The sequence below is a fragment of the Molossus molossus genome, unplaced genomic scaffold, assembly GCF_014108415.1.
Source record: "Molossus molossus isolate mMolMol1 unplaced genomic scaffold, mMolMol1.p scaffold_m16_p_12, whole genome shotgun sequence".
Taxonomy (NCBI): domain Eukaryota; kingdom Metazoa; phylum Chordata; class Mammalia; order Chiroptera; family Molossidae; genus Molossus; species Molossus molossus.
In genome coordinates, this window is record NW_023425347.1 from 94,720,976 (window position 1) to 94,746,552 (window position 25,577).

Consider the following 25,577-nt stretch of genomic DNA (forward strand, 5'->3'; position numbering starts at 1 on the left):
ACATCTTGACCCAAATTATATTTCAGCCCCTGAGCCCTACAGTGGACCTACTAGCTACTTTCCCATGAGAGCAGACAGAGAAACACAGGAAAAGATCTCAGAATTGTCCTCAAAAGCTGAGGAAATGATTTATTACCCTTACCTCACTTCCGACCAATCAGCTCCCAGCACGACCCCCTACCCGCAACCCACAGTGTCTTGTGATTTTGCCCTATGGAACCTGTAACCTCCACACCAGGTATTGGCCAGCTCAGTATTAACTCTTTGTGTCTGTGCTGCAGACTCCTGCTCACGCATTTCTTTGGGCCAGTGTAGCAGGCAGGCGGACTCAAGGAGAAAGCCCTGGGTTCCCAGCCACTCTGCGCCCACAGCAGCCGGTGTCTGGCCTACAGGCCTCTTTCCACTGGATCCCCAGGAGAGCCCTGTGCGGCGGGACTGATTATTCTTGCTTCACAGACAAGGAAACTGAGGCCCAGAGCAGCTCAAGGCTACACAAGGGGCAAGAGGCAGAGCTGGATTCAAACCCAGACCAGTAGCCCCCCGGGGCACTGCTCTGCCAGTCCGGAGAGCTGTGAGGCTGCCCCCCTTCCTGGAGGCTGAGGCTTGGAGAGGCAACCCGAGCTCTGGAGGCAGAGGGAGAGTGACCCCCTCGCTGCCTGAGCCCCTGGTCCGGCTCATTCCTGGCTGGGCCCCTGTGCCTCCCACTTTAAGGCAAGACTTCCCTCTGCCTTCCGCAGGGGGGAGGAGGGACCACTGGGCGCCAGAGATGGGAATGGCCGCAGGAGGAAGGCGCGACCCAGGGGTTTTCAGACACTTGGGGCTGTAGAAGCCCCTTTTCAAGTGCTCTGTGACCCAAAAGCTTATGTAAAACAGAAAAATGCAGCTGCCCTCCTTCACCTCCAGGATATCCCCCAAGCCACCTCACTGCACCCCAACATGGGGCCCTCAGGCACCAAAGAATTGATTTGGGGCCTTGGCCAAGGTCTCACAGACTCTGGGACCCAGGCATCGTCCCATCTGCTCTGGACTAAGGCTGGCTTGGGATGGGGAAAGGTCAAAGGGGAATGTGGGGGTCCAGCTGCCACCACTTACCTGCCACCCAACACCCCTGGCCACCTGTCTCACCTGTGCCGCTGCTCCCAGGTGGAGAGGAGCGTCCTGGCCAAGGGTCTCCCGCACCACCCCAGGGGAGTGTCACCTCGGCAGGTGCCAAGCTTCTTGCAGCGGAAACCCAGGAAGTGCGCTGGATGAGAACACACGCCCTTTGTCCGCCAGCTCCGGCCCTGCTCCCCTCCCCCTCCCTGCCAGCCTCAGACCAGCTTTCTTCCAAGCAAGAGGCTCAACCTTCTATTAGGGTTCAGGCAGCTGAGACCCTGGGTGGCAGGGAAGGGGTGGGAGAGAGGTTTGGGGGCAAGATCCAAAGCTGTAGGGACAGTGGCTGCTGTCCAGTCTGCCAAGGAGCGTGGCATCTGCTGTCCACTGTGGGAGGAGGGCTTTGATCTCACACACACTGATCGGGCACCTACTGTGTGCCAGGCACAAGTGAAGGAACTCAGGGAATCAGGTCAGACACCATCAATCCTTGTCCCCATGAGCTCATTGGGTGGCGGTAGGCACATAACAGCAATTAGTGTAATTACCAACAGTGAAGTGGGCTCTGAGGCAGGGAACCAGGGGCAGGCCAGCATCGGGCAGGCCTCTCTGGGAGGTGGGTGGCATTTAAACCCAGATGAGGAAGAGTCATGTGAAGAACAGAGGAAGGGAGGCAGTAGGGGAAACAGGGGCTTTGAGGTTAGACTTAGGCTTAACTCCCGGCTCTCTGATGCTGGCTGTGACCTTGGCCCAGTTCCTTCCCACGCCATGGCTCCGTTTCCTCACCTGTCACATGTGGGAGCGGGGCTGGATGCCCTCCCACGGATGGGAATGCTCCCTTAGCAGAACCGCTGGGCACAGGGCCTCCCCAGGGTGGGTGTCCCGCTCAGTGAATGGAGCACTGGCTGTTCTCACACCTCGCCTGGTGTCCAGAGCCCCCTGCTCACTGGTCCCTATGCTGTGCAGCTAGATCTGAGGACAGGCGAGGTTCCCCGAGCTGAAGTCCTCGGGGACCCAGAGACCTAGAGGAAGGGAAGCATCGGTCCAGCTGCCCTTCCCCTTGGTGGGCTCTGCTTGGGCCAGGTCAGAGCACAGCAGTCAAGGCCGGCCTGGGGCTGCTTAGATGTGCAGCTGCATGACGTTGTACATCCAGGTCGGGGGAGGGGGTACCCACTCCTTAGCAAACAGCCTCAGAAGCCCCCACCTGCCTCCGCCCCTACCTCCTCCTCCGCTTTGCTTGCTTGGAGTCAGGTCAGTTCAGTACTTATTTCCTGAACACCTGCTGTCGGGGGGCCCTGCACTAGGGGTGCATCAGTATAAAGAAGTGGGACCCCCCCCACACACGCTGCAGTAGGGGCGGGGTGGGGCAAGCACAGATATGAGTAACATCAGCATCTGTGAGTGAACTCAGCTCTGCCATTTGCCAGCCTGTTATCTTGGGCAAGTCACCTCTTTCTCAGCCTCGGTTTCCTCTTATAACCTGAGGGTAGCAGTACCTCCCTGTGGCTTCATCGTGTGGATTTGATATGATGTATGAGGACACACATGCCTGGTGCTTATTAGGTGTTCAGAGGTGAGTTCCCTTCCTTTGCCCATCCTATAGAAAAGAGAAGTTTCAGCCCTGGCTGGTTTGCTCAGCGGTTAGAGCATCGGCCTTGGGACCAAAGAGTTGCAGGTTCAATTCCAGGTCAAGGGCACGTACCTCGGTTGCAGGTTTGATCCCTGGCCCATTCAGAGTTGTGCGGGAGACAATCAATTGATGTGTCTCTCTCACATCAATATTTCTCTCTCTCTCGCTCCCCTCCCACTCTATCTAAAAAAATCAATGGAAAAATATCTTCAGGTGAGGATTTAAAAAAAAAGAAAAGAGAAGTTTCAGGGCATCCTAGGGAGATGGACAAAGTAAGGAAGAGACTCAGTCCTGCTAGAACCTAAGGGATATCATGGCTTCTGTCAGCCAGCATCGCTTTCCAGATTCTGATAACAGCATCCAGTTTCTGTTTGGGGAAACTCACCCCCATGCTCAGTGCCTGGCTGGAACTATTTGGGAAGAAGCAGTATTTTTCCAGGCTGTCAAATGCAAGCTTAGCACCATTTTTGCCAACACTTGGACCAACATGGAGGACAGGAGAGCAAAGATGATAGAAAAGGATAGGTTAATTGATTTTTTTTAAAATTCCTCACCTGAGGACTCTTTTCTACTTATTATCAGATAGAGTGGGAGGGAGGGGGAGAGAGAGAGAGAGACAGAGAGAAACATAGATGTGTGATAGAGCCACATCGACTGGTTGCCTCCCGCAGGACCCCACCAGGGCTGGGAACGAACTACAACTGAGGTACGTGCCCTTGGCTGGAGTCGAACCCGAAACTCATTGGTCTGTGGGCCGACGCTCTAACCTCTGAGTCAAAGCAGCCAGGGCAGAGGTTAACTGATGTTATCACTTAAGTTGCTGGATTCAGCCATGCATGCAATCCGCCCTTAGGTGTCTGGAGCCAATGCCTTCCTTTTTTCCTTGCTTTTTATTTTCCAACCAGTTAACAACAGTGTCTTGCTTTTGCTTAAAGTGGAATCATGAAGACCAGTGAGACCCATGGGGCTGAATCACCTCCTGACAAACTCTGCTCCTTTATCACTACTTTTGAGAAGCCCCCCTGGTTCCTCTAGGTAGGCTGAGGAGTCACTTCCACCCTACGGACATGTCCCAAGGCTGCGGGGTTGTACCAATACGCATTCCAGAACGGGGACAGGGCTGTGTCTTTTTTTTTTAAATTTTATCCTCACCTGAGGACATTTTTCCACCTTTTGTTCAGATAGAGTGGGAGGGAGGGAGAGAGAGAGTGGAAGAGAGAAAGAAACATCGATGTGAAAGAGACACATTGAGTGACCCCTGCACCAAGAGGTCGCCAGTTAGATTCTCGGTCAGGGCACATGCCCAGGTTGTGGGCCCGATCCCCAGTGGGGGGCATGCAGGAGGCGGCCAATCGATGTTCTCTCTCATCGATGTTTCTATTTCTCTCTCCCTTCCCTTCCTCTCTCTGTAAAAATCAATAAAAAGAAAAACATTTTGGAAAAGGGCTCTCTCTCAGTGAGATGCTCATGTGCTGACCTCTCCAGCTGGTGGACACTCCTTCCCTCCCTGAGATTGGTTCTGCTCTGTCCCCTGAGCCAGTACCTCCCTCCTCACCCCCTTCCTCAAACGTGTGTGCTGACCCTTCACATCAGAGGTGTGGTTGAGACAGTTCCAGTGAAGCGCCCCCTCTCCATCATCTTGTTCGGTCCTCTCAACAAAGGGGAAACTGAGAGTAACTCGCTCAAGGTCACATCCATTAGTGAGCTTCATTCGAACCCAGGCAGCCTGGCTCCGAACCCCTTTACAGAACAGGTCAAGTTTGTAGAGAAACATTCAGAAACCAGGGGATCTAACCGAGCCACAGTCACAACCGCGTGGAACCCCCACTCTCAGGCCCCAGCCTGTGTCCACTTGAGCCAGAATGGGCCCAGCCTCCCAGACCTGGGGGTGACATCTGCGTCTTAACCCCCTCCTGGTCCGGGGGCCTGAGCTGTCTACGGGGACCTGCTGGTGCCCAGGCCAGGCCGTGCGCTCAGGCAATCTGACGGGCTTTGGGGGGAGAGGTGGGAGGTGCAGGGTGGGCCCCGGGGGCTTGAGGCTCCGTGGGCCCGAAGGGCTCCTCCTTGGTCCAGGCCTTGGAGGTCTGACCCCTTCTGTGGGCAGAGGACGAAATCCTGGTGTCACTCGCTTTGGAAGGTCCCTGAGTGTGCCCCAAGCCCTCAGCTGTTTGCCAAGGCTGAGCCCCTGTTCCCTCACTGATCCCAGCCCCTTCCCTGTACCTCCACCCCACTGGGACCCTCCAGTCTTGGCAGCCTGTATTTCAGCACCCCCAATCCCTGAGACCCCTCCTTACTAAAGTGTAACATGGCCTCGACCCTGCCACTGCCCCAGGTGGCCTCCCCACTTCTCTCGGAGCAGGAGGTGGGTTTCCTGAGACGTGAATGAAACTTCCGCTCAGGCCGCTCACTTGCAGGTGCTGGTGAAGGCTTGGGGTTGGGGGCAGATAGCTGGGAGTTATAGAGTGTTCTGGGGTGGGGGGGAGCCAGGTTACATTCAGCATTTTCCATTAACTGTTCCTGGCAAACTGCCCAGAGACATGTTGGAAGAACGGACCACACCTCCAGGGCTCCAGCTATCTGCGGCGCCTGCTGTTCTCGGTCAGTGTTCACCTTCACGTGAACTGTATTCTTTTCCCTACAGCGGGCCCTTAAAATCGGCCTGGCCCTGCTCTTAACTCTTGCCATCCATTCTCCACACTGGCCAGGCCATCTGGATAAAGGGCACTAGCCCTGCAGCACCCCCACCCCCCAGCCCAGCCCTTCTGTGGCTACAACAGCTCTGGGTGGGAGGTGCCAAACCCCTCCCGTGGCCCTGGGCTATGCAGGCTCAGTCCACCTGGGTTACAGGACGTCCTCCACTGGCGACCTTAACCTTCATGGCTCTGCTCCAGCCACAGTGAACCTTCCTCAGCCCCCAGGCCACTCAGGAGCCTTGAGACCTGCCTGGGCTTCCCCACTACCCCGTTGGCCTGGCAACTCCCTCTCATCCTTTAGGACTGGTTACAACAGCTCTTTCTCAGAGCGGTTCTTGAACCCCAGACCACGTCACACACCTCCCAGCACCTGGACCTTCCACCGACGCTGACCACGCTGGTGTGAGATAAGCCCGCCCTGTCCGCAGAGTCGTCTCCTTCAGCCAGCCGTCCAGGTCACAAACCAAAGCCCTTGGGCTCCTCTCTTTGTCTCAAACCCAAATCTAACTGACTAGGAAGTCCTACCAACTCTACAAAAATGTGTCCAGAATCCAGCCCGGCTGGTGTGGCTCAATGGTTGAGCGTCGGCCCATGCACCAAGAGGTCACCGGTTCGATTCCCGGTCAGGGCACAGACCCAGGTTGTGGGCCTGATCCCCAATGTGGGGCATGCAGGAGGTGGCCAATTGATGTTCTCTCTCATCAATGTTTCTATCTCTCTCCCTCTCCCTTCCTCTCTCTCTAAAATCAATAAAGAGCCCTGGCTGGTTTGGCTCAACGATTAGACCATCTGCCTGCGGACTAGAGAGTCCCGGGTTCGGTTCCTGCTAAGGGCACGTACCTTGGTTGCAGTTTGTCCCCGGCCCCAGTTGAAGGTCGTGTTGGTGGTAACCAGTTGATGTGTCTCTCTCACATTGATGCTTCTCTCTCTCCCTTCCCCCATCTCTCCCTCAGGCTCTATCTGAGGATAACTGCAAAAAAAATTTTAAAAAGCCCTGGCCAGTTTGGCTCAGCGGTTGGAGCGTCGGCCTGCAGTCCAGAGAGACCCGGGTTCAGTTCCCGCTAAGGGCACATACCACGGTTGCAGTTTGTCCCTGGCCCTGGTTGGGTTGTGCGGGTGGCAGCCACTCGATGTGTCCCTTTCACGTTGATGTTTCTCTCTCTCTTTCCTCTCTCTCCCTCCCACTCAATCTGAACAAAAAATGGAAAAATGTCCTCAGGTGAGGATAAAAAAAAAAGTCCTCAGGCGAGGATAAAATAAAATAAAGAAAGAAAAAAAAATTTTTTTTAATGTCCAGAATCCAACCACTTATGGCCACCTCATCCTCTCACCTGGGTTATTCCAGATGTTTCCAAACTGGAGCACTGTTTCTGCACTTGTCTATTCTAAATGCAGCCAGGAGAGGAAGTCTTTAAAAATGTAAATCAGATTATGTGGTCTCCTGTCCAAACCCTCAGCTGCCGCCTGCCCATCAGGGGGATCACATCTGAACCCCACTGTGGCCCTGAGTGATCTGGCCCTGCCCACCTCTGTGACCTCACCAACACGCCATCCTCTCCGTGGTGCTTCAGCCATGGTAAGGTCCCTTCTGTTCCTCACACTCCCCCAGCTTGTTCCCACCCCAGGGCCTTTGCATGTGCTATTTTCTCAGCCAGGAAGGTTCTTCTCTCAGCTCTTTGCTTGGCCAGCAGTCCATTCAAGTCTCCTCAAAGTAGCCCTCTGTAGGAGGCAGCTTCTAAGATGGCTCCCATGGGTCCCCACCTCTGCCTCACCCTTCTATCCAGGGCGACTTGCTTCTAACCAATAGAACACAGCAAAAACAGTGAGATGTCCACCTCTCTCTCTAAAATCAATGAAAAAAATTTTTTTATCCTCACCCGAGGACATTTTTGCATTCATCTTCAGATAGAGCGGGAGGGAGAGAGAGAGGAAGAGAGAAACATTGATGTGAGAGAGAGACATCGACTGGTTGCCACCCACACAACCCCAACAGGGGCCAGGGACGAACTGCAACCGAAGTACATACCCTTAGCGGGAAATGAACCCGGGACTCTCTGGTCTGCGGGCTGACGCTCTAACCTCTGAGCAAACCGTCCAGGGCAATGAAAAAAAAAAATTGAAATAAAAGAGCTCTGGCCCATGTGGCTCAGTTGGTTGAATATTGTCCCTTGTGATGAGAAGTTGCCAGTTTGATTCCCGGTCAGGGCACATGCCCAGGTTGTGAGCCCAATTCCCGGTAGGAGGCGTGCAGGAGTCAACCAATTGATGTTTCTCTCTCCCTTCTTTTCTCTCTCTAAAATAAATAAAAATAGCCCAGCCTGTGTGGTTGAGCGTTGACCCATGCACCAAGAGGTCACTTGGTCACTTCGATTCCTGATCAGGGCACATGCCCAGGTTGTGGGCCAAATCCCCAGTTGGGGGCATGCAGGAGGCAGCCAGTCGATGTTTTCTCTCATCAATGTTTCTATCTCTCGCTCCCTCTACCTTCCTCTCTCTCTCTAAAATCAATAAAGAAAAATAAATAAACAATAAAATAAAATCAATAAAAAATAAAACAAGGGTGGGGGGAAGAGATAAACCACAGAACTTATATGCATGTACACATAACCAATGGACATGGACAACAAAGCTGGGGACGGGGCGGGGGGGGGATGGGGAGGAGGATGTCATTGGGGGAAAATGGAGAAACATCTGTAACAAAAATAAATTAGTTAATTAATTAAAAAATAAATAAAATAAAACAAAAAAGAATGGGATGTCTTTTAAAAAAATTTTTTCTTTATTCATTTTAGGGAGAGAGAAACATCAGTGAGAGAGAACATTGATTGGCCGCCTCCTGCATACCCAGGCCCACAACCTGGGCATGTGCCCTGACCGGGAATCAAACTGATGACCTCTTGGTGCCTGGGTTGACACTCTACCGCTGAGCCACACCGGCCGGGCTGGGATGTTGCTTTGCACACTGGATCACAGAAAGACTGTGACTTCTATCCTGTCTTCTCTCTCCCTCACTTGGTTGGTTGCTTGAGCGAAGCCAGCAGTTACGTTGTGAGTCACCCTCTAGAGAGGCTCATGTGGCAAAGAACTGAGGGAGACCCCTGGCCAACAGCTAGAGGAACCGATGCCCTCCCCAGCAGCCGAAGAAAGTGAATCCTGCCAACAACCACAGCAGTGAGCTTGGAATCGGATCCTTCCCCAGTCGAGCCTTAGGGTGGCGTATGTCCCGGGCAACATCTTGACGGTGGCCCGCGCGAGATCCCAAGCCAGAGGACCCGCGGGCTGCACCCAGATCCCCACACACAAAGTGAGACAATAAATGGTGGTTATTTTAAGCTGCTAGGTTTTCAGGGTCATTTGTTATGCTGCTATAAATAACAAACATACCCTCCTTCCATTGCTGGGTAGCCCCTATCACTCTGTTTCCTTTCAGGATGTTCAGAATTACTTGTGAATGAATGACTGGAGAAAGGAACGCAGGACACCCCTCGAGGGACCATGCTACAGCTCAGAAAAGCCAGAAGTGGGGGTTCAGGAGGGAGGTAGCTGGTTGACCCCAATCCCAGCAGCCCCAGAGGTTACCATCATGCCCTCTCAGTAGGAACCGGGCACTCTGGTCTCCCACCTCTTCGGAAGGACGCCGGCCAAGGGCCAGGATCTGGGCTCTCGGGGTCTCAAGTTGCTGCGTCTTGCCCTGGTCCAGACCGTATCTTTTGGATCTCCTCTGTCCTCGGGATGGCAGACCTGCTTCTCTGTGTTCTGTACGAAGATTTGCTAAATGCCTCACTTAGAGTGACCTAATGTTTATACCCTTGTCAGGCTTTTCACAAAAATAATTTAGTAGATAAGAAAAGAATCCGATTCCAGCCCATATGCCCCAATTTGTGTTTGGAAAACAGTCCCTGTGCCCATAAAAAGGAAAGGCCCGCGGAGTCCAATCCCTCCCAGCCCTTCTCCACTGGGTGCTAGGCTTCGTGGGGGCCAGAAGACCAGGGAACCTTCCAGCAAAAACATTGGGACCGTTGGAACCTGGTGCCCAGTCTGGGTCTGGCAAGGAGCTGGCCCTGTGCCCACCTAACTGAGCCATTTCCTCCTAGACTGGGGCAAGTTTCCTGCCCAGAGGGAGCTGACGCACTTCCAGGCACAGGGGGAGCCGAGTCCTCTACTGGGGGTGGGGGGTCCACAGCCTTGTCCCCCACCTCAGCTACTCTGGGGCTGGGAGGGCCCTCCTCGGAGTAGGACAAAGCAGGGGACCAGAGGTAGGGCTCAAGCTGTCAGTTGGGTGGCCACCCCTGGAGGAATCAGCTGAAACTACCCCACCCAACCTGGGGGCCAGCCCACCCTGTACCCCAGGTGTGCTCCAAGGCGGGGAGTGAAAGTCCTGAGCCAGACTGTCTGCTCCAGCACAGCCGTCTGGGGACCACAGTGGCCTTCTCTGAGAAGCGAGAGGCATAGGGGCCTGGAGTCCTCCAAGAAACTTCTCCAGCCTCACGTCCTCCCCGTGCCTCCCCGCCCCTCCCACAACCTGACCCTCACAACCTAACCCTAGGAAGCCCCTGGCTGGCCATCTCCTTTGCCCCATGGGCCCTGCGGGGGAAAGGAACCAAGCTGCCCTGGGGGTTGGGGGCTGGGCCAGGAGACCAAGACCTGATGGAGCCTCGGGCCACACTGGACAAAAGGTGGGCAGAACCACATTCCAGAACCTGCCATATTTTTCATGCCCACCTGTTAGTTTTCCTGGCCCCAATTCTTTTTTTCTTCTTCTTCTTCTTCTTCTACTTCCATTGTTGTTTCATTACAACCCATTATTTACTCTGAATTTGAAGTTTTTTTAAAAAATGCAAAATGAGCCCAGCTGGTGTGGCTCAGTGGATTGAGCACCGTCCCATGGACTGAGAGGTCCTGGTTCAATTCCTGCTCAGGGCACATGCCCGGGGTTGCGGGCTCGATCCCCAGTAGGGGGCGTGCAGGAGGCAGCATATTGATGTTTCTCTCTCACATTGATGTTTCTCTCTCTTCCTTCCTCTCTCTCTAAAAAAATAAAAGGAAACAAGCAAACACAAACAAAACATAGTAAACTCCTGACACATATCCCAGGAGCCTGCTGAGCCAGAAGAGCTGGGTCTCAGAAAAGCCTCTTGCCCTCTGCCTGTTCATGGTTCTGAGCACAGGTCTCTGAGAACAACATCTTTATTGTCTGCGGAGAGGACGAGGGAGGCCGGTAAGGGGGAAGCCACTCCGACTCGCTCCTCTCCCCCGTGTCCGAGCCCCTGCAGCAGGTCCGAGGGGGCTGTGTGTCCTGCCCGCCCTCAGTAAAGGACTGACCCAGGGGTCTCCAGGTGCCCCACCTTTTGAGGGCCTAACCTCAAAGCCTCCCCTCCATCTCGGGGGGCTCCAGTGCCCACCTCGAGTGCCAGGTGGGGGCCAACCCTGCCAGTCTGCCTCCAGGCCGCGTGCTGGTCCCAAGGCCTGCAGGTGGGACTGGGTGGGCTTGGGACAGACTAGAGTCCTCTGTGGGGCAGGTCAGGAGGGGGCCGTCTCCTGGGTCTGGGCAGGTGCTGAGGGCCAGGGCTGGCTGGGAGCTGACACCGAAGGCCTCTGGGATGAAAAATCCTGAGGGGAGGCAGGGAAGAAAGGATGAAAAATAACCCCCAATATCCTACCCCTGGGGGATATCGGGCCTCCATTTATCTAAGACCTTTATCCCATTCAGGGCCTCTGGGGCCCAGGTCAAAGGTTAACACCTGGTGATAGAGAGGGGATTCCAGCTCCTTCTGCCCCTCCCCCAAGAGAGGATGCCCCAGCTCTTGAACATGGGCCCGGGTCTAGCGATGCGCGATGCGCGGGGCGGGGTGCACACCTGTATCTGGCAAAGGTCAAGCAGAGTGCGGACGCCCACCAGGCACCAGAGCTCGCCCAGCAGGGAGATGAACACACCCAGGAGGTCCAGCCAGCGGCCCACGGTCAGCAGCAGCACGAACAGGCCACCCATGCGCACCAGCACCGTCTGGACCTGGCTCTGCAGGCCAGTGTGCTGCCGCTGCTCCTCTGTGGGGGACACACTGCCTGTCACCACCTGCCTGCCGCGACCGGTGCCCCAAACGGAGGTCCAGCTGGATCAGGGCTAGATCTCCAGCTCCCCACCCGGCTTCCCCAGTTCGAGCCTTCCCCTCCCTCTCCTACCAGCCTCTCTCTTGCTTCCGTTCCCAACCCCACTCCGAGCCCCCAGGGCACTAGGCCCTTCTGTCTCCCAGGCCTCACCGCTCAGCTGCCAGCCTCGGGCTAGTGTGCGCCCCCTGTGGTCAGGACAGAGAGCGCAGCCTCCCGCGGCAGGAGTCCGCCTGACTCCTCCCCTGCACTTCTGTGGCTGATCCATGAGTTAGTCTGTCAACACTTTCTGCCAAGCAGATCCCCACTCAAGCACACCTCGCCACTCCACTGCCCCACCCGGGTCCCAGCCATCCTCATCTCCTGTCGCAGCCCCCTCACTGGGCTCCTGGCTTCTGCTCTTGACCCTACAATTCAAGTGTCTAGTCAACAGCTCGCGCCCTTCCAAACACACCAGTGAGATGGAATCACTCCTCGGCTTGTCCCCCTCCAGCACTTCCCACTGCGTTTGGCATAAGCTCCAAACTCCTTAGAACCTCTGTGAGGTCCTGCTCCACTTGGCTGCCGCCACTCTCTGGCCTCAGCTCATCCCTGGCTTGTTCCCCGTTGCTCAAACCCCCAGCCGTCCTGGTTTCCTTGCTGTTCAGGGAGCATGTCAAGCTCATTCCCACCCCAGTGCCTTTGCACCTGCTGCTCTCCCTGCCTGACGGCCCTTCCTTTTCTCCTGCCATCCTCACTCTGCAGCCAGGAGGCTCTTCCTAGAGCCCAGATCTGACCAGGTCGCTCTCCCCCACTTAAAACCCTGCAATGGCCTTTCACTGCCCAGCCTGGCCCACAAGGGCTCCCCATCAGGCTCCTGTGAACCTCGTCAGCTTCAGCCCCTCTTGGGGTGTCAGCTACACTCAGCTTTTTTTTTTTATCCTCACCCGAGGACATTTTTTTTTTATTAATTAATTTTTGTTGCAGATGTTTCTCCTTTTCCCCCCACTGATTCCCCCCTCCCCCTCCCTCCCGGCCCTTTTGTTTTGTTTTGTTTTTTACCCGAGGACATTTTTGCATTTTCATATAGAGCGGGAGGGAGAGGGGGGAAGAGAGAGAGAGAAACATCGATGTGAGAGAGACACATGGAGTGGCTGCCACCCACATGACCCCAACGGGGCAGGGACAAACTGCAACTGAGGTATGTGCCCTTAGCGGGAACCAAACCGAGGACTCTCTGGTCCGCAGGCCAACACTCTAACCACTGAGCCAAACCGGCCAGGGCTCAGCTTTTCTTCAGTTGATGGAGGCACGCTCTCTCGCCTCTGAGCTTTGGTGTACAAGGCCATGTCCCCTTGGCCTCTCTCCGGGAGCTCCTGCTTACCCTTCAAGGTCCTCAGGGCTCCCACTGTACGCTGCACCTTCTCTGGGCTGCCCCACCACGTGGCTCCTGCCACCAGGCCAGGCGCTCTGGGACCGTAGGGGTGGGCCGGCTTGTCTGCCGCCCCGGATCTAGAGCAGTGCTGGGCCCACGTCAGGAAGCAGGATGCGGGGCAGTGCCCGGGACCCCGCCTGTGCCCTTACCTTGCATGTAGATGACCAGCAGGGTGTAGCAGATGGTGAGCGGCGTCCAGAAGCCCACGGCCTCCGAGGTGCTCAGGAAGTCCCGGTTGATGAGGGCCACGGCCGCCAGGTCGCCCACAGCGAAGGCCGCGACCAGGGCCCGGCCCAGCAGCGAGGGCAGGCCCTGCGCGCCCGTCAGCAGCCCCAGGCAGACCCCGCAGCAGCGCTGGCTGCTGTGCAGCTCGTAGAGGCGGCAGACGTGGCGGCGGAGGCGCTGGGCCGCCCTGCTCAGCAGCGCGGCCAGCCCGAGGCCCAGCAGCAGGTTCAGGGTGCGGTGAGGGGCGCCCTCCTGCAGGAAGCTCAGGCCGCAGCTCAGCCCGCAGCCCAGCGAGTACTGGCTCAGCAGGTACAGCTGCAGCCTCTCGGTGCTCCGCGAGCCCTGGCGGGGAGGTGGCAGAAGAGGGGCCGCAATGGTGGGGCTCAGGTCTGCCCTCACCACTGGGACACCGAGGGGTGCCGGGGTACAAACACTTCAGGCCACAGGAGGCTGGAGCCCAAAGGAACCCTGAAGATCGTTCCCAAAGAGGGGACATTGCCTTCATGTCCAGCCCTAAGGGGATCATTTCAGCTTACTTTCATTCATGGTATTGCTCGGGGTGTGTGTGCTGAAGCAGGTGGAGGCTCAGAGCCTTGCACACCTGGTTTCAAGCCTCATTCTACTTTCTGTGGGTTGGCCACAGACAAGCACCTACTCTCTCTGAGCCTTAGCTTCCCCACCTGTGGAACGGGGATCACGCAAACCTTTACCCCCGTGGTTGTGAGGATAGTGGAACGATGAACGCAAACAGTCTAGTTTGTGGGAAGCTCTTCGTGAGCTGGGTCGTATCCACTCTGAGTGGGCCCTGGGCCTGGGAGTCACAGCCCGAGGAGGCAGCTGTCCTCGGGCCTCAGTCTTTCAGAGGGGTGCTGAGGGGAGACGCTCAGGTGGGCCCAGCTGTCTGTGTTGGGGTGAAAACCGGGGCCCATCGCAGGCAGCGGGCACCTCCTGCAGCCTCACCTTGCCCAGGGAGAGCAGCGTGGAGATGGCCCTGAGGGAGAACTCCAGCACCACGAGGGAGGCCACCCGGGTCCCCACGACTGCCAGGATCAGGGCCAGCCCGGCCAGGTGCACGGTCTCCAGCGAGGCCCACCGGGCCCTCAGCCGCTCCTTTTCCAGCCGCCGCTCCGGGTTGCTGAGGGGCAGAGTGGGTGCAGGCACAGGGGTCGACCCATCAGCCTGGGCCCTGGAGGGGATCCCGGGGTCCTCAGCCACACTCCCTGGCCGGACGGGCGGTCTTGCTCCCAGTCCTCCCTCATAGACTAGAGTCGCAGCTGGGGGCCCAGGAGTGGGCAGGGGAGGTGGCACTCACTTGGCACAGCCCACGAAGAAGTAAACCTTCAGGAGGCTGTTGAGGACGAAGACTCCGCAGGCCCCGGTGAGGCCTGAGGTGGGAGGGAGAGTAAGCATGCTGGGCAGGGTCAGAGGAGGGGCCACCCAGGTGCTGGGAGACCTGTGGGTGGGGTCCACCCTGCACTGCTCCGAGCAGGCCCTGGAGGGGGTGGGGAGGACATGCTCACCTTTCAGGATAGAGTCGAGGAGGAGGCCAGAGCCCCACTCGAGGGAGGACAGGCCAGGGAGCCAGGAGGGGAGGGACGGCAGGGAGAACATGGCCGCCAGATCCAGCCCCAGCCTAGGGCCAGGTCTGCACCGGAGTGACTGATGTCACCGGGCAAAGGTGTCAGTGGAGCCTGGAGCCGAGGGGGGTGGGAGGGGTCAAAGGCCCAGGGCCGGGAAGGCAGGGGGGAGGAGAGTCAGAGGCCGTAAACCTGCAGCTGCAGGGACAGTGGGACCAACCGCTGCCCAGGTGTTCCCAACCGCTGCCCAGGTGTTCCCATCTGGGCAGATGGGGCGAAGGGGCACCTCTGGGGCTGGTCTCTATCTCTGTCCCTGCTCAAGTCTGGTACCCGATTTTCTCACCCTCCCTTAAGGTTTGCCACAGGGGCTTCCTGAAGCCCAGACCTTGTCTGTCCTTAGTCATCTGCTGTCCCCCAGCCTTAGATCTGGGTTCGGTCCTCTCAGCCCCAAATCTGGAAGGGGGCATCTGTTCCCCTACATTCCTGAGGGCAGGCTCTATTCTCAGCCTGAAGTCTGGAGGCAGACTTTTATCCCCCCTCCGCCTGAGGTTGGGCTCCATCTCTGGGCCCCTTCCCCTCAGCCACTGGCTGCCCGCCGCGACTATTCTCTCTGTGTCCACTAGGTGGCAGACCTCGCCCGGGCCAGGGGGGATGGGGCTGGACTTCCCAGTTCTTTTGGATCCTCCTTTCCCAGACTAAAGTAGCCAGGGAGGGGGCTCTGGGAGAAGGGGAGACCGAGAGGTCGGGGGGTTCGGGGGTTCAGGGGTTGTGGAGACTGAGACTGCCGGCAGAGGGGAGTCACTGAAGTAAAGAAAATAGAAAACTTTATTGGTTTGGAGTGTTGGTAGGAGGGCCCCAGGGAAGGTAGTTCAGGCTGCTTGACCTGGGTGTCCGCCTCTGTAGCACAAAGGTCACTCCCCTGCCCTGGACTCAGCCTCCTCATCTGAACAACGGGTCTCTCCAGGGCTCCCCTTCAGAGTTGTCATGACGATCTGTGCAAATGCCCACAGCGCTGGGCGCCTGGGGGCGGCGCTCAGTAAAAGTCCTTAGTGAATGTGGTGGGCAGAATTGTGTCCCCAACTCATATAATGAAGCCCAAGCTCCCAGGACCTCAGAATGGGACTGTAGTTGGAGTCTGTCTTTAAAGAGGTGTCTGGTGTCCTTAGAAGAGGAGGTCAGGGCACAGACATGCACCGAAGGAAAAACACAAGGAGAAGTCAGCCATCTACATGCCAAGGACAGAGGCCTCAGAGGACACCAACCCTGCTGAGCCCGTAACCGGGGACATCTGGCTTCCGGATTGTGGGAAAATCACCGTCTGTTGTTACAGCCGCCCAGGCTGAGGCACCTGCTCCAGCAGCTCTGACTACCCGGAGGATGACGCGCCTCCGGTGCACCCCGGGTCTCCTCATGGCTGCTGCGATCCCTCAGGGACACTCCACCCCGTGGTCTGGTCCTTGCCGAGGGCTGAGTTCCAGTCCTGCCTTTCTACTCCAAAGCTGTGAGGCTTCCATCAAAGCCCTTTACCCGTCTGAGCCTCGGCTCAGAGGATTTTATCACCTCACACGGTTGTTTTGGCTGAAGTGAGCTGACGCGGGTAAGTGGCCCAGCTCACGGTGATGAGGCTCTGGGAGAGGCAACCCCAAGGAGAAGGAAGGAAAGAGAGCTTCCTGGAGAATAGATGGGCAGTGATTCGGAGCAGGGTGGGGGGTCACGGGGCTGGGTGGACCAGAGCTGTCCACACTCTCCAGGCCGGTGGCAGAGCCTGGGCCTGTGGCTCTGAGATGGCCACTCCCACCTGCATCAGGATGTGGGGCTGAGCGACGCCGCCTAGGTGCCCGGCTCCGGCCCTATCTGGCCAGCTTCCGGAGCTCATCCCAGAAGAGCATGCTGAGGATGGTGTGGGGGCCCAGGCGCAGGTAGGCGGGGCCCAGGCCCTTGTAGAGCGCCAGGGGGCCCTCCTGTCTCCAGATCTTCACCAGGCAGTCAGCGAGGCCCGCATACAGCTGGCCCTGGGGACAGACACAGGGTGGGTGTCACCACAGGGTCTGTCTGTGTGTAAGGGCTTCCGTGGCACCTCAGAAAAGGCACCCCCCAAGCTAGGCAAATGACAGGAAGATGGCCCTTTAGGTTGCAACATTTAAAAAGAGGTCCCTTTTTTCAGACAGCCGCATCCTGCCCGCCCAGGAGCCCACCCAGCCCAGGGAGCTGCCAGGGCCCAGTTAGGCTAGTGGTGCACGGGTAGATTTTGTCCAAACTCAGCCTCTGGAGGAGATCGGTGTGCTGGGCACCAGCGTACATGACGGCGGGTGCCTGTGTGTGAGGCCGTGGGGTCAGGCCTGACTTCCTGCGCAGGCTCTTCCCCTTACCAGCAGGGTGACCTCAAGTCACTTGACATCTCTGAGCCTCAGTGTCCTCATCAGGAACATGAAGGTGGTTGTGAGGATGGAATCAAGTCCAGGTGCTCAGCACGTTCACACCTCACGTGTGTGTGTGTGTGTGTGTGTGTGGAAGGGTCCCCTCCAGCTCCCCACACCCTCTTCACCTGGCCCCTGCTCACCCTGCCAGCCCCGTCCACGGGCTGATTATAGAGCCGTGTGCTGACCACATCGAAGGGGGTCATGACCGCGACCACAGCTACGCTGCTGATCATGCCTCCGGCCAGAGCCACCAGCCAGCTGTCTTCTGGGAGCCACTGTGGGGGTGGTCCAGGCTGCTGATACCTGCTGCTGCCCTCCACCCACCTCCAGACCAGAGGACAAGACCCCCAGCCACCCCCTCGCCCCCACAGCTTTGGGATTCACTGCTGACGCCCCGTTCCTGCTGGGCCCAGGGGTCTGGAGGGGCTCTGTCTGTCACCACCCCCTGGGATTCCCTGTGTGAGGGTCCAGCTGGAGATGTCCAGGTGTGATTCAGACCCAGACAGGGAGAAAGGAGGCAGGTGGTCGTCCTCTCTCCTGTGCATCTGTGTGGGTAGGTGCAGCTGTCCCTGGCCCCTCACCTGTCGCTCCTGCACCCAGGCCTTGGCAGAGGCGAAGGTGGCCAGCTGGGCAGCTGAGCCAACCATGACTCGGGGCACAGCCCCACCCACACCCCGCCACAGACCTGCCAGGCCCTGCTGCCGCCAGATGGTCTCCATGGCGCCCAGGACGCTCTGTGGGGAGAGGGCACAGGGTCACTGGGCAGCCCCTGCCCGCCCAGGAGCCCACCCAGCCCAGGGAGCTCTGGGGAGTGACAGTCCCACCTGGTGATGGTGCTGGTGCCCCACGGCCATCTCGGCCACCGTCTGGGCCTGCAGCTGCGTTTTGATCTGAGAGCAGAGGGGGTGGAGGGCTTAGGGCTGGAGTCCTGGGAGAGCCCGCAGACCTTTGTCTGTGGAGGTCACCCCTCCCTGGTGCCCAGGGCAGACTGCAGCCCACCTGGCATCTGGACTTCCAGGAGCCCACAGCTGCTGCTTAGGGGATACATGAAACAGGGTTGGGGTGAGTCTCCAGAGTTGGCCTGGGTCGAGTTAACCTTCCGTGTGCTCACCTTTGAGAACTGTTCTGAGGACTAAGGGAGAGGCCGAGGTGCCAGTCCAGCCTCCATGGCCATGGCTCCGTGGGAGCTCAGGACCCAGGGTGGGGACTTCAGGGGAGCGAGGATGGGGCAAGGTCCTGGTGCCCGGGGCAGATTGCAGGCCTGGGCAGGGAAGTTCCAGGGAGCAGCCCCACCCAGCCGGCCCCACCCCACCTGTTTACAGAAGCTGCAGAGCCCCGGAGGGAGCTGGGTCACGGGATGGTGGAGACAAGGCACTCACCAGATAAGCGGGGCTCCCCACGAAGGCTCCCAGCGCCCCAGCCACAGCACCTGCCACCACGGTGCCACCTGGCTGCTGGGTGAGGCCAGCCTGGCAGGCCAGGCCGTAGCAGTAGAAGCGGACGCTGTTCATGAGGCCCTGGTAGAGGAGGCTGGCGGCCAGCCCCTTCTGCAAGCCACACAGCCCATCTGCTCTGGCCACGGCGGCCACTGAGGCCACAAAGCCCCGGTAGGGCTGCGGGTAGGTGCCCGGGGCCTGCAGCTCCCCTTGCAGCTGCAGCCGTGTCTTCACCACCTCCAGGGGGTTGGTGAAGACACAGGCCAGGCAGCAGGCGGAGGCGCCCAGCACCAGGTCCACAGTCGGGGCCACCGTTTCCTCTGCGCCCGCAGCGGGCTGTGCCCGGGTCAGGGGCATGGCACAGACCCCGGGGTGGTGGCGCTTAGGCTGCCCGCACCCCTGAAAGGCTAGGGATCGAGGTGGCCTGGGGCCATGTCTGGAGGGCGGGGGTCCAGGCCCGCAGCTGCCAGGAGGTTCATCTACCCCGGGAGTCCACTTGCTGTGCTCAGCGCTGGGGCTGTTGGTGCCTGGGACACACCCCTGCCACTCTGACCAATCCTGGCTGCTTCTGTTCTCCACACCTCCCGGCCAGGGCGGGCCTAGACCCTGGGATCTGGGGGAAAGTTCACCTACACCAGAGATTGGAGGCGGGGAGATGGTGCCAATCAGCCGGGACACCGCCTCCTGCCCCTTTTGTCCTCCTGCCCTTCCTCTGGCCTTGGGGCAAAGGGCCGGGGCCCCCCCCCCCCCCTGCTTTGGCTCAGCCAGTCCTGCTGCAGCTTAGAGCTCTGGGCTTGAGCAACTGTCCTGGGAGGCTCCTGGCCACAGCCTGCCCAGGCAACTCAGCAACTGCCCAGGCCCACCCTTGTAGCTGTGTGACGTCCCCTCTCCTGGCTCCAGTCTTTGGTCCCACTGTCGGTAAGAGCCAGGTGGAGGGCTGACCTTGACTCCCAGGGCACATCACCTCCCCTCTCTAAACTTCCGTCTCTCCCTCTGTGAAGCGGGATACCCGTACGCACTTCAGGGTCTGGAGGGTTAGAGATGTGTGAACAGTACCCGGCGGTCCACATCCCCCGCCTGGAGGGCCCCTGGGTGGTAGATGGGAAAATAAGGCTCCCGTGTCCCTCGGCACCTCCTGGGTTGTAGCTTTCTCTGCGCGAGCCCTGGCATGGGAACGGCCCCTGTACCTGGTGAGAGGGGCCCTTCCACCCCCGACACTGCTGCCAGGCACCAGGCTGCTCAGGCGGGGGCCAGAACCACCCTGCCTCACCCCAAGCCCAGTCAAAACCAGAGGCAGAGCCGTCCTGCCTGGAACCCACCTCTGTAGCCCCCCCCCCCACCCCTTTCCTCCCAGGTGTGAGGCCCTGGAGGAAATGGCTCCCCTAGCCTGGCAGGCTTGGCATCCTTTAGCCAGCCCCCGACAGCAGCTCAACGGGGGGCTTGGGAACGGCTTATCCAGAGTGGCTGGTGTGCACCCCGAGCCGGGAGGCTGGGAGGCGAAGAGCCTGCCTGGTGGTGGAGACATGCCCCCCACTGCCGTTGCCCTGCCCCTGGCCACTGCGGGAAACAGGAGGGAGGGCAAAGGTCCGGCCCAGACACTCCCGGCCTGGCTGCTGCACAGGCTGCAGGGGATCCGGCTCCCTGTGCACACGACACGGGCGGCTGGTGAGCACTTGTGGAACGAAGGACGGAGAGACAGGGCCTGAGAAGAGGGATGGATGGCCCCTCCGCCCCAGTCAAAAAGGGCCAGTGACAAGTCTTGGCAATATAACATATCTATTTTATTTTAAAAAACAAACCCCAAACCACCTGACTCCGTCCCCCTAGAGGGCCCTTGACAAAGCTCTTGGGAAGGGCCTGGCTCTAGCCAAGCAGGGGCAGTCAGGAGGCTCCAGCATGGCCACCAGGCTGCTCCCCTCCAAGCCCCCGTCCCTCCCTTTTGTTCCCGGTGAAAGGGGACAGCCTGCTTCCTAGGTCCACGGGCACTGCCAGGTTCAGGGGACATGCAGGGCCTCCTGGCAGCCAGGGAGGGCCAGTCCCGCCCCGGCCCTAGCCCTGGGAGGCGGGCAGCAGTGTGCTCGGGGAGTCAGTGAGGAGACATGCAGTGAGACCTGTGTCCCAGCTCCCCGCACGGCCAGGGGATGTTCAAACACGAACAAGGAGGCCAGGCACTCAGGGCCTGGGGCAGCCTGAGCCTCTGCCCCCGGGCCCAAGAGAGGAAGAGGGACTCCTGCCCTCCTGTCCTGCTGCCCTCAGGGTCAACATGACATGCACTGCCATCCTGAAGAGATGGCGTGACTAAGGCCATGCCCTCGGGGGGCTGTGCAAATACAGAGCCCATAGGGCTCGACCCTCTGCCCCTGGCGCTTCCCAGTGCCGAGCACCCACTCGGGGGACCGGGAGGGCAGACCGTCTCAGGCTCCGCTCGTTGGTTGCGCTGCCCGAGGGGGAGGGGCTGTGGAATGGGGCGGAAGCCTGGCCCCGAGAAACACGGGAGTGCCGATCGGCGAGCCTGCCTGTCCTGCCACCAGGACGCCGGCAGCCCCTCAGCACCAGGGGTCCCGGGAGGCCCTGCCACGGCAGAGGCTGTCGCTGCGCTGCCACGCGCTGTGGATGAGGCTCAGGGCGTCCTGGAACTTCTTGTTGGAGGTTTCTTGGATGGCCTTGTGGGGGAGGTCCACCTGCGACGGGCGGGGGTCTGTGAGCCGGCCAGCCCCTCTGCTCCGGGGCAGACCTTCCGCCCTGCTCTCCTGCGCTCGGGCGGCTCAGGCTGAGACCAGGTGATGGCCCCAGCTCCCCTTCCGCCCGAGGGCCGGGCCCACAGCAGGCCCTGCTTATCTGGAGCATCTGCCTCAGCACTCAGTTCCTTTTTTAACAGAATATCCAAGAATCTTTTTCCATTGATTTTTAGAGCAAAAGGGGGGTGGAGGGGAGAAACATCAATGTGAGACAGACACATTGATGTGAGAGAGACACATCGATTGGCTGCCTCCTGCAGGGCCGGAGATTGAACCTGCAACTCAGGTACACGCCCTTGACCAGGAATCGAACCCATGACCCTCTGGTCCCTAGGCTGATGCTCTAACCGCTCAGTCAAACTGGCCAGGGCTAATTTGTGCTCTTTGAATGGAACCAAGGAGGTCAGGGATGGCGTGTCCTGGGTTCCACTTCTGGCTTAGTCAGACTCACTGGGAGTCAGGGTTGCCCTTTGGCCCTGAACGTTCGTGTCTGGCCCGGAGTGCAGGAAAGGTGTGTCCCAAAGGCCCCCAAGTCCTGCTTCCATCTGTGCCACACAGGGCTCCTGTCCTTAGGGAACAGCTCTGCCCCGCAGGCCCTGGGCACCAGGTACCTGGTAGATGGTTCTCCACCCGGAGTTCAGTGCAGACAGGAATCGGTCCAGTTCAGACGTGCAGCTCAAGTAGACGACCCAGGGCGGGAGGGGCTGCTGGCCGTCCCGGGAGAACTCCTGGGGAGAGGGCCGGGTGAGCAGGCAGCCCCCTTTCTGCGGGGCCAGCCCCCCTCCCCCACTCACCAAGACGCAGTACTCCCGGCCAGGCTCCGTGGAGACGCCGCTGACATCGGCCAGCAGGGCGGTGCCCAGGGAGCGGAAGAAGCTGGTCTGGCAGTCCTCGTGGCAGGTGAAGAGGCGGTCCTCCGTGATCACCAGGCAGCAGGGGATGCAGCTGGGAGTCACCCCCTGCGGGATCACCTGCAGGGCGGGAGAAGCCAGCTGGAGCTCCAGCAGGTGGTCGGCATCAGAAGTCCCGTCTGGGCCGCCAGCCCTCCCGCCCCTCCCTCCGGAAGTCAGGCAGGCGCTGCCCACCTCGGGCCACAGTGGGGATGGGGTGCCGGTGGGAGTTCCGGGCCACAGTGGGGATGGGGTGCCGGTGGGAGTTCCGGGCCACAGTGGGGATGGGGTGCCGGTGGGAGTTCCGGGCCACAGTGGGGATGGGGTGCCGGTGGGAGTTCCGGGCCACAGTGGGGATGGGGTGCCGGTGGGAGTTCCGGGCCACAGTGGGGATGGGGTGCCGGTGGGAGTTCCGGGCCACAGTGGGGATGGGTGCCGGTGGGAGTTCCGGGCCACAGTGGGGATGGGGTGCCGGAGGGAGTTCCGGGCCACAGTGGGGATGGGTGCCGGAGGGAGTTCCGGGCCACAGTGGGGATGGGGTGCCGGTGGGAGTTCCGGGCCACAGTGGGGATGGGGTGCCGGTGGGAGTTCCGGGCCACAGTGGGGATGGGGTGCCGGTGGGAGTTCCGGGCCACAGTGGGGATGGGGTGCCGGTGGGAGTTCCGGGCACAGGAGGCCCTGAGCGCCAGGGTCTGCTCCTGGGCTGTCCCCTGGGCCCTCATGGTGCTCCATGACTGGTGTGGGTGTGGGAAGGGACCCCGCCGGGCGGGCGTCAGATGCCGGTGGAGCAGGAGCTCACCCCCTTGGACACGGCCTGGCAGAGGTGCTGCATCCAGTCGGCCATCTCAGCCTCGCTCTGGGCGCTCAGCTCCAGGCAGGGCCGGTCGGCCAGGATGACCTGGAAGGCGTGGGGCCGGTCCGTGGTGCTGGGCCTCCGGCAGCCGCCGCACTGCTCCCCCCTGGGCCAGAGGAGGGGGTGAAGCGGAGCGAGGAGGCAGGGGTGGCCAGGGTGGGAGCCCGGGCGGTCCGAGGCGCGGGGCCCGGCCCAGTCCCAGGGTGGGGACACCAGAAGGAATCCGGACCCCCTGGCTCTCAGGAAAGGCTTGAAGCCAGTGGGCAGCCCACGCCTTTGTCTGCAACACCTTTCATGTCCAGAATCGCCCGACCCTTTTAGACACCTGCACACGGCCAGGCGAGGGCTGAGAGCCAGCTCCGAGCCCAGCTTTCCCAGGCCAGTACGTCCTCACGTCCCTGGACAGGCCTGATGGTTTCTCCAAGTGCGTGTCCATCTTCCCGTCCGCTCGGGAGCTCCCCAGAGAAGGGACCGCCTCCCCTGTCAGACTGGGGGACCCCTCCCCTAGCAAACTGGGGGACCCCTCCCCTAGCAGACTGGGGACCGCCTCCCCTAGCAGACTGGGGGACCCCTCCCCTAGCAGACTGGAGACCGCCTCCACTAGCAGACTGGGGGACCCCTCCCCTGTCAGACTAGGGGACCCCTCCCTGTCAGACTGAGGACCCCTCTCCTGTCAGACTGAGGGACCCCTCCCCTAGCAGACTGGGGACCGCCTCCCCTAGCAGACTGGGGGACCCCTCTCCTGTCAGACTAGGGGACCTCTCCCCTGTCAGACTGAGAACCCCTCCCCTAGCAGACTGGGGGACCCCTCCCCTGTCAGACTCGGGGACTCCTCCCCTAGCAGACTGGAGACCGCCTCCACTAGCAGACTGGGGGACCCCTCCCCTGTCAGACTAGGGGACCCCTCCCTGTCAGACTGAGGACCCCTCTCCTGTCAGACTGAGGGACCCCTCCCCTGTCAGACTGAGAACCCCTCCCCTAGCAGACTGGGGGACCCCTCCCCTGTCAGACTCGGGGACCCCTCCCTTGGCAGACTGGAGACCGCCTCCACTAGCAGACTGGGGACCCCTCCCCTAGCAGACTGGGGACCCCTCCCCTAGCAGACTGGGGACCACCTCCCCTAGCAGACTGGGGACCCCTCCCCTAGCAGACTGGGGACCCCTCCCCTAGCAGACTGGGGACCCCTCCCCTGTCAGACTCGGGGACTCCTCCCCTAGCAGACTGGGGACCCCTCCCCTAGCAGACTGGGGACCACCTCCCCTAGCAGACTGGGGACCCCTCCCCTAGCAGACTGGGGACCCCTCCCCTAGCAGACTGGGGACCCCTCCCCTAGCAGACTGGGGGCTGCCTCCCCCCCGGCAGACCGGACCCTTTCCAGGCCAGACGCTCTCGACCCCGAGAGGAAGCTCTCCGTCTCCCCACCCTTCGGTTCTGCAGTCCTCAGAGCTCGGCAGGACCCCGGGACGGGGCACAGGCCAGGGGGCAGGTGTGCTGGATGAGTGGGGTGCAGGGAGGGCTAGGCTGACGAGGGAGAGCCAGCTCAAGCCAGGGGGAGCAGGCGCCCCGGGCCCCGGGCTCGGCCAGACCCAACACCTCCCCAGCCCAGTGCTCGGACTCACCCCATGTTCACTGAGAGCAGGGGGGTGACATCGGTGCGGTCGGGATACTGGTAGAGGATCCCGTTGCTGCAGAGGCACAACATGGCAGGGGTGAGGCCTGCCCAGGAACTGGGGGTCGGGGGAGTCCAGAACCCGAGGCCAGGGGGGCTGCCCGTGTGGCAGGGCGGGTGAGGAGGGACAGCACTCCCGGGACAGCTCGGGGCGGCCCGGCCCAGGCCTCGGCCTGAGGCATTCTAGGCAGGCTTCTTTGGGGTGGCATGGGGTGGGAGCCCCTGGGTGGGCCCCAAAGATGGCTGGCTTTACCGAGAAGCTCTCCTACCCTGGGCTGTGTCCTCCGAGGCCCTGTGGAGGAGGGAGCCGCCCACTGCGCCCTTCTCATCAGTGACCCTTGCAAAGAGCTCCCTGCGGGGACCTGGCAGCCCCAACCTCAGGGCCCAGCCTGAGGCCCAGCTGCGGGGGCTCCCACCTGAGTACCATGAAGCAAGTCTTCCAGTGCTCCTTGCCCAGGTAGGAGGTGCCCGCCTTGTAATGCAGCATGCCTTCTTTGGTGGTGGCACCCTCAGGGGGTGAGCAGTGGCAGGGGACAGGGCCCAGGGACTCGTCCGAGGGGTCCTCCCAGTGCACGAGCCCGTAGAAGCGCACAGTAACAGCGGTCGCCTAGGGACGGGGCAGTGGACAGTGGCGAGGTCTGGGTCAGCCTCAGGAGGGGCCCCCGAGGGAGCAAGGGCACACCCCACGTGGAGGGGTGATGGAGAAATGCTAAAGACCTCTATTTGTACCTCTTGACCCTGATACCAGGGCTGGTGTCTCAGGGACAAACATCCACCCCTCAGGTTCTGTTATTTTTTTTATCATCCTCACCCGAGGACATTTTTCCATTTTTTG

At 60.0% G+C, this 25,577-nt stretch overlaps 3 protein-coding genes across 5 annotated transcripts in view; all 3 read right to left on the minus strand.

Annotated features, from left to right (window-relative positions):
• Positions 1-10,897: 10,897 nt before the first annotated feature.
• On the minus strand, positions 10,898-14,802 carry TMEM82 (transmembrane protein 82). The gene is made up of 6 exons (XM_036257356.1): positions 14,680-14,802; positions 14,472-14,544; positions 14,120-14,294; positions 13,084-13,501; positions 11,273-11,460; positions 10,898-11,025 (listed from the first exon to the last, which is right to left on the minus strand). Exons 1-6 carry the CDS (start codon positions 14,768-14,770, stop codon positions 10,936-10,938), a joined length of 1,035 nt encoding a protein of 344 aa, XP_036113249.1. The 5' UTR covers positions 14,771-14,802; the 3' UTR covers positions 10,898-10,935.
• A 22-nt stretch (positions 14,803-14,824) lies between these two features.
• SLC25A34 (solute carrier family 25 member 34) lies at positions 14,825-19,087 on the minus strand. The gene is given in 6 exon segments (XM_036256837.1): positions 14,825-14,850; positions 16,535-16,748; positions 17,297-17,431; positions 17,738-17,890; positions 17,981-18,046; positions 18,536-19,087. Coding segments are annotated over 6 exon segments (1,008 nt in total). The 5' UTR covers positions 18,950-19,087.
• Positions 19,088-20,359: 1,272 nt separating this feature from the next.
• Positions 20,360-25,577, minus strand: part of PLEKHM2 (pleckstrin homology and RUN domain containing M2) — a 40,713-nt gene continuing 35,495 nt past the window's right edge. For 2 of the 3 annotated variants that reach the window (XM_036256916.1, XM_036256915.1), the window contains 6 exons: positions 25,159-25,349; positions 24,693-24,758; positions 23,020-23,179; positions 22,125-22,301; positions 21,942-22,058; positions 20,360-21,273 (listed from right to left, as the gene is read on the minus strand). In XM_036256916.1, coding sequence (XP_036112809.1) covers positions 21,139-21,273; positions 21,942-22,058; positions 22,125-22,301; positions 23,020-23,179; positions 24,693-24,758; positions 25,159-25,349 — 846 coding nt within the window. In that variant the 3' untranslated portion in view covers positions 20,360-21,138. Of the gene's footprint in view, positions 21,274-21,941; positions 22,059-22,124; positions 22,302-23,019; positions 23,180-24,692; positions 24,759-25,158; positions 25,350-25,577 lie in introns of those variants that run through there. The other variant, XM_036256917.1, reaches the window with a different exon arrangement.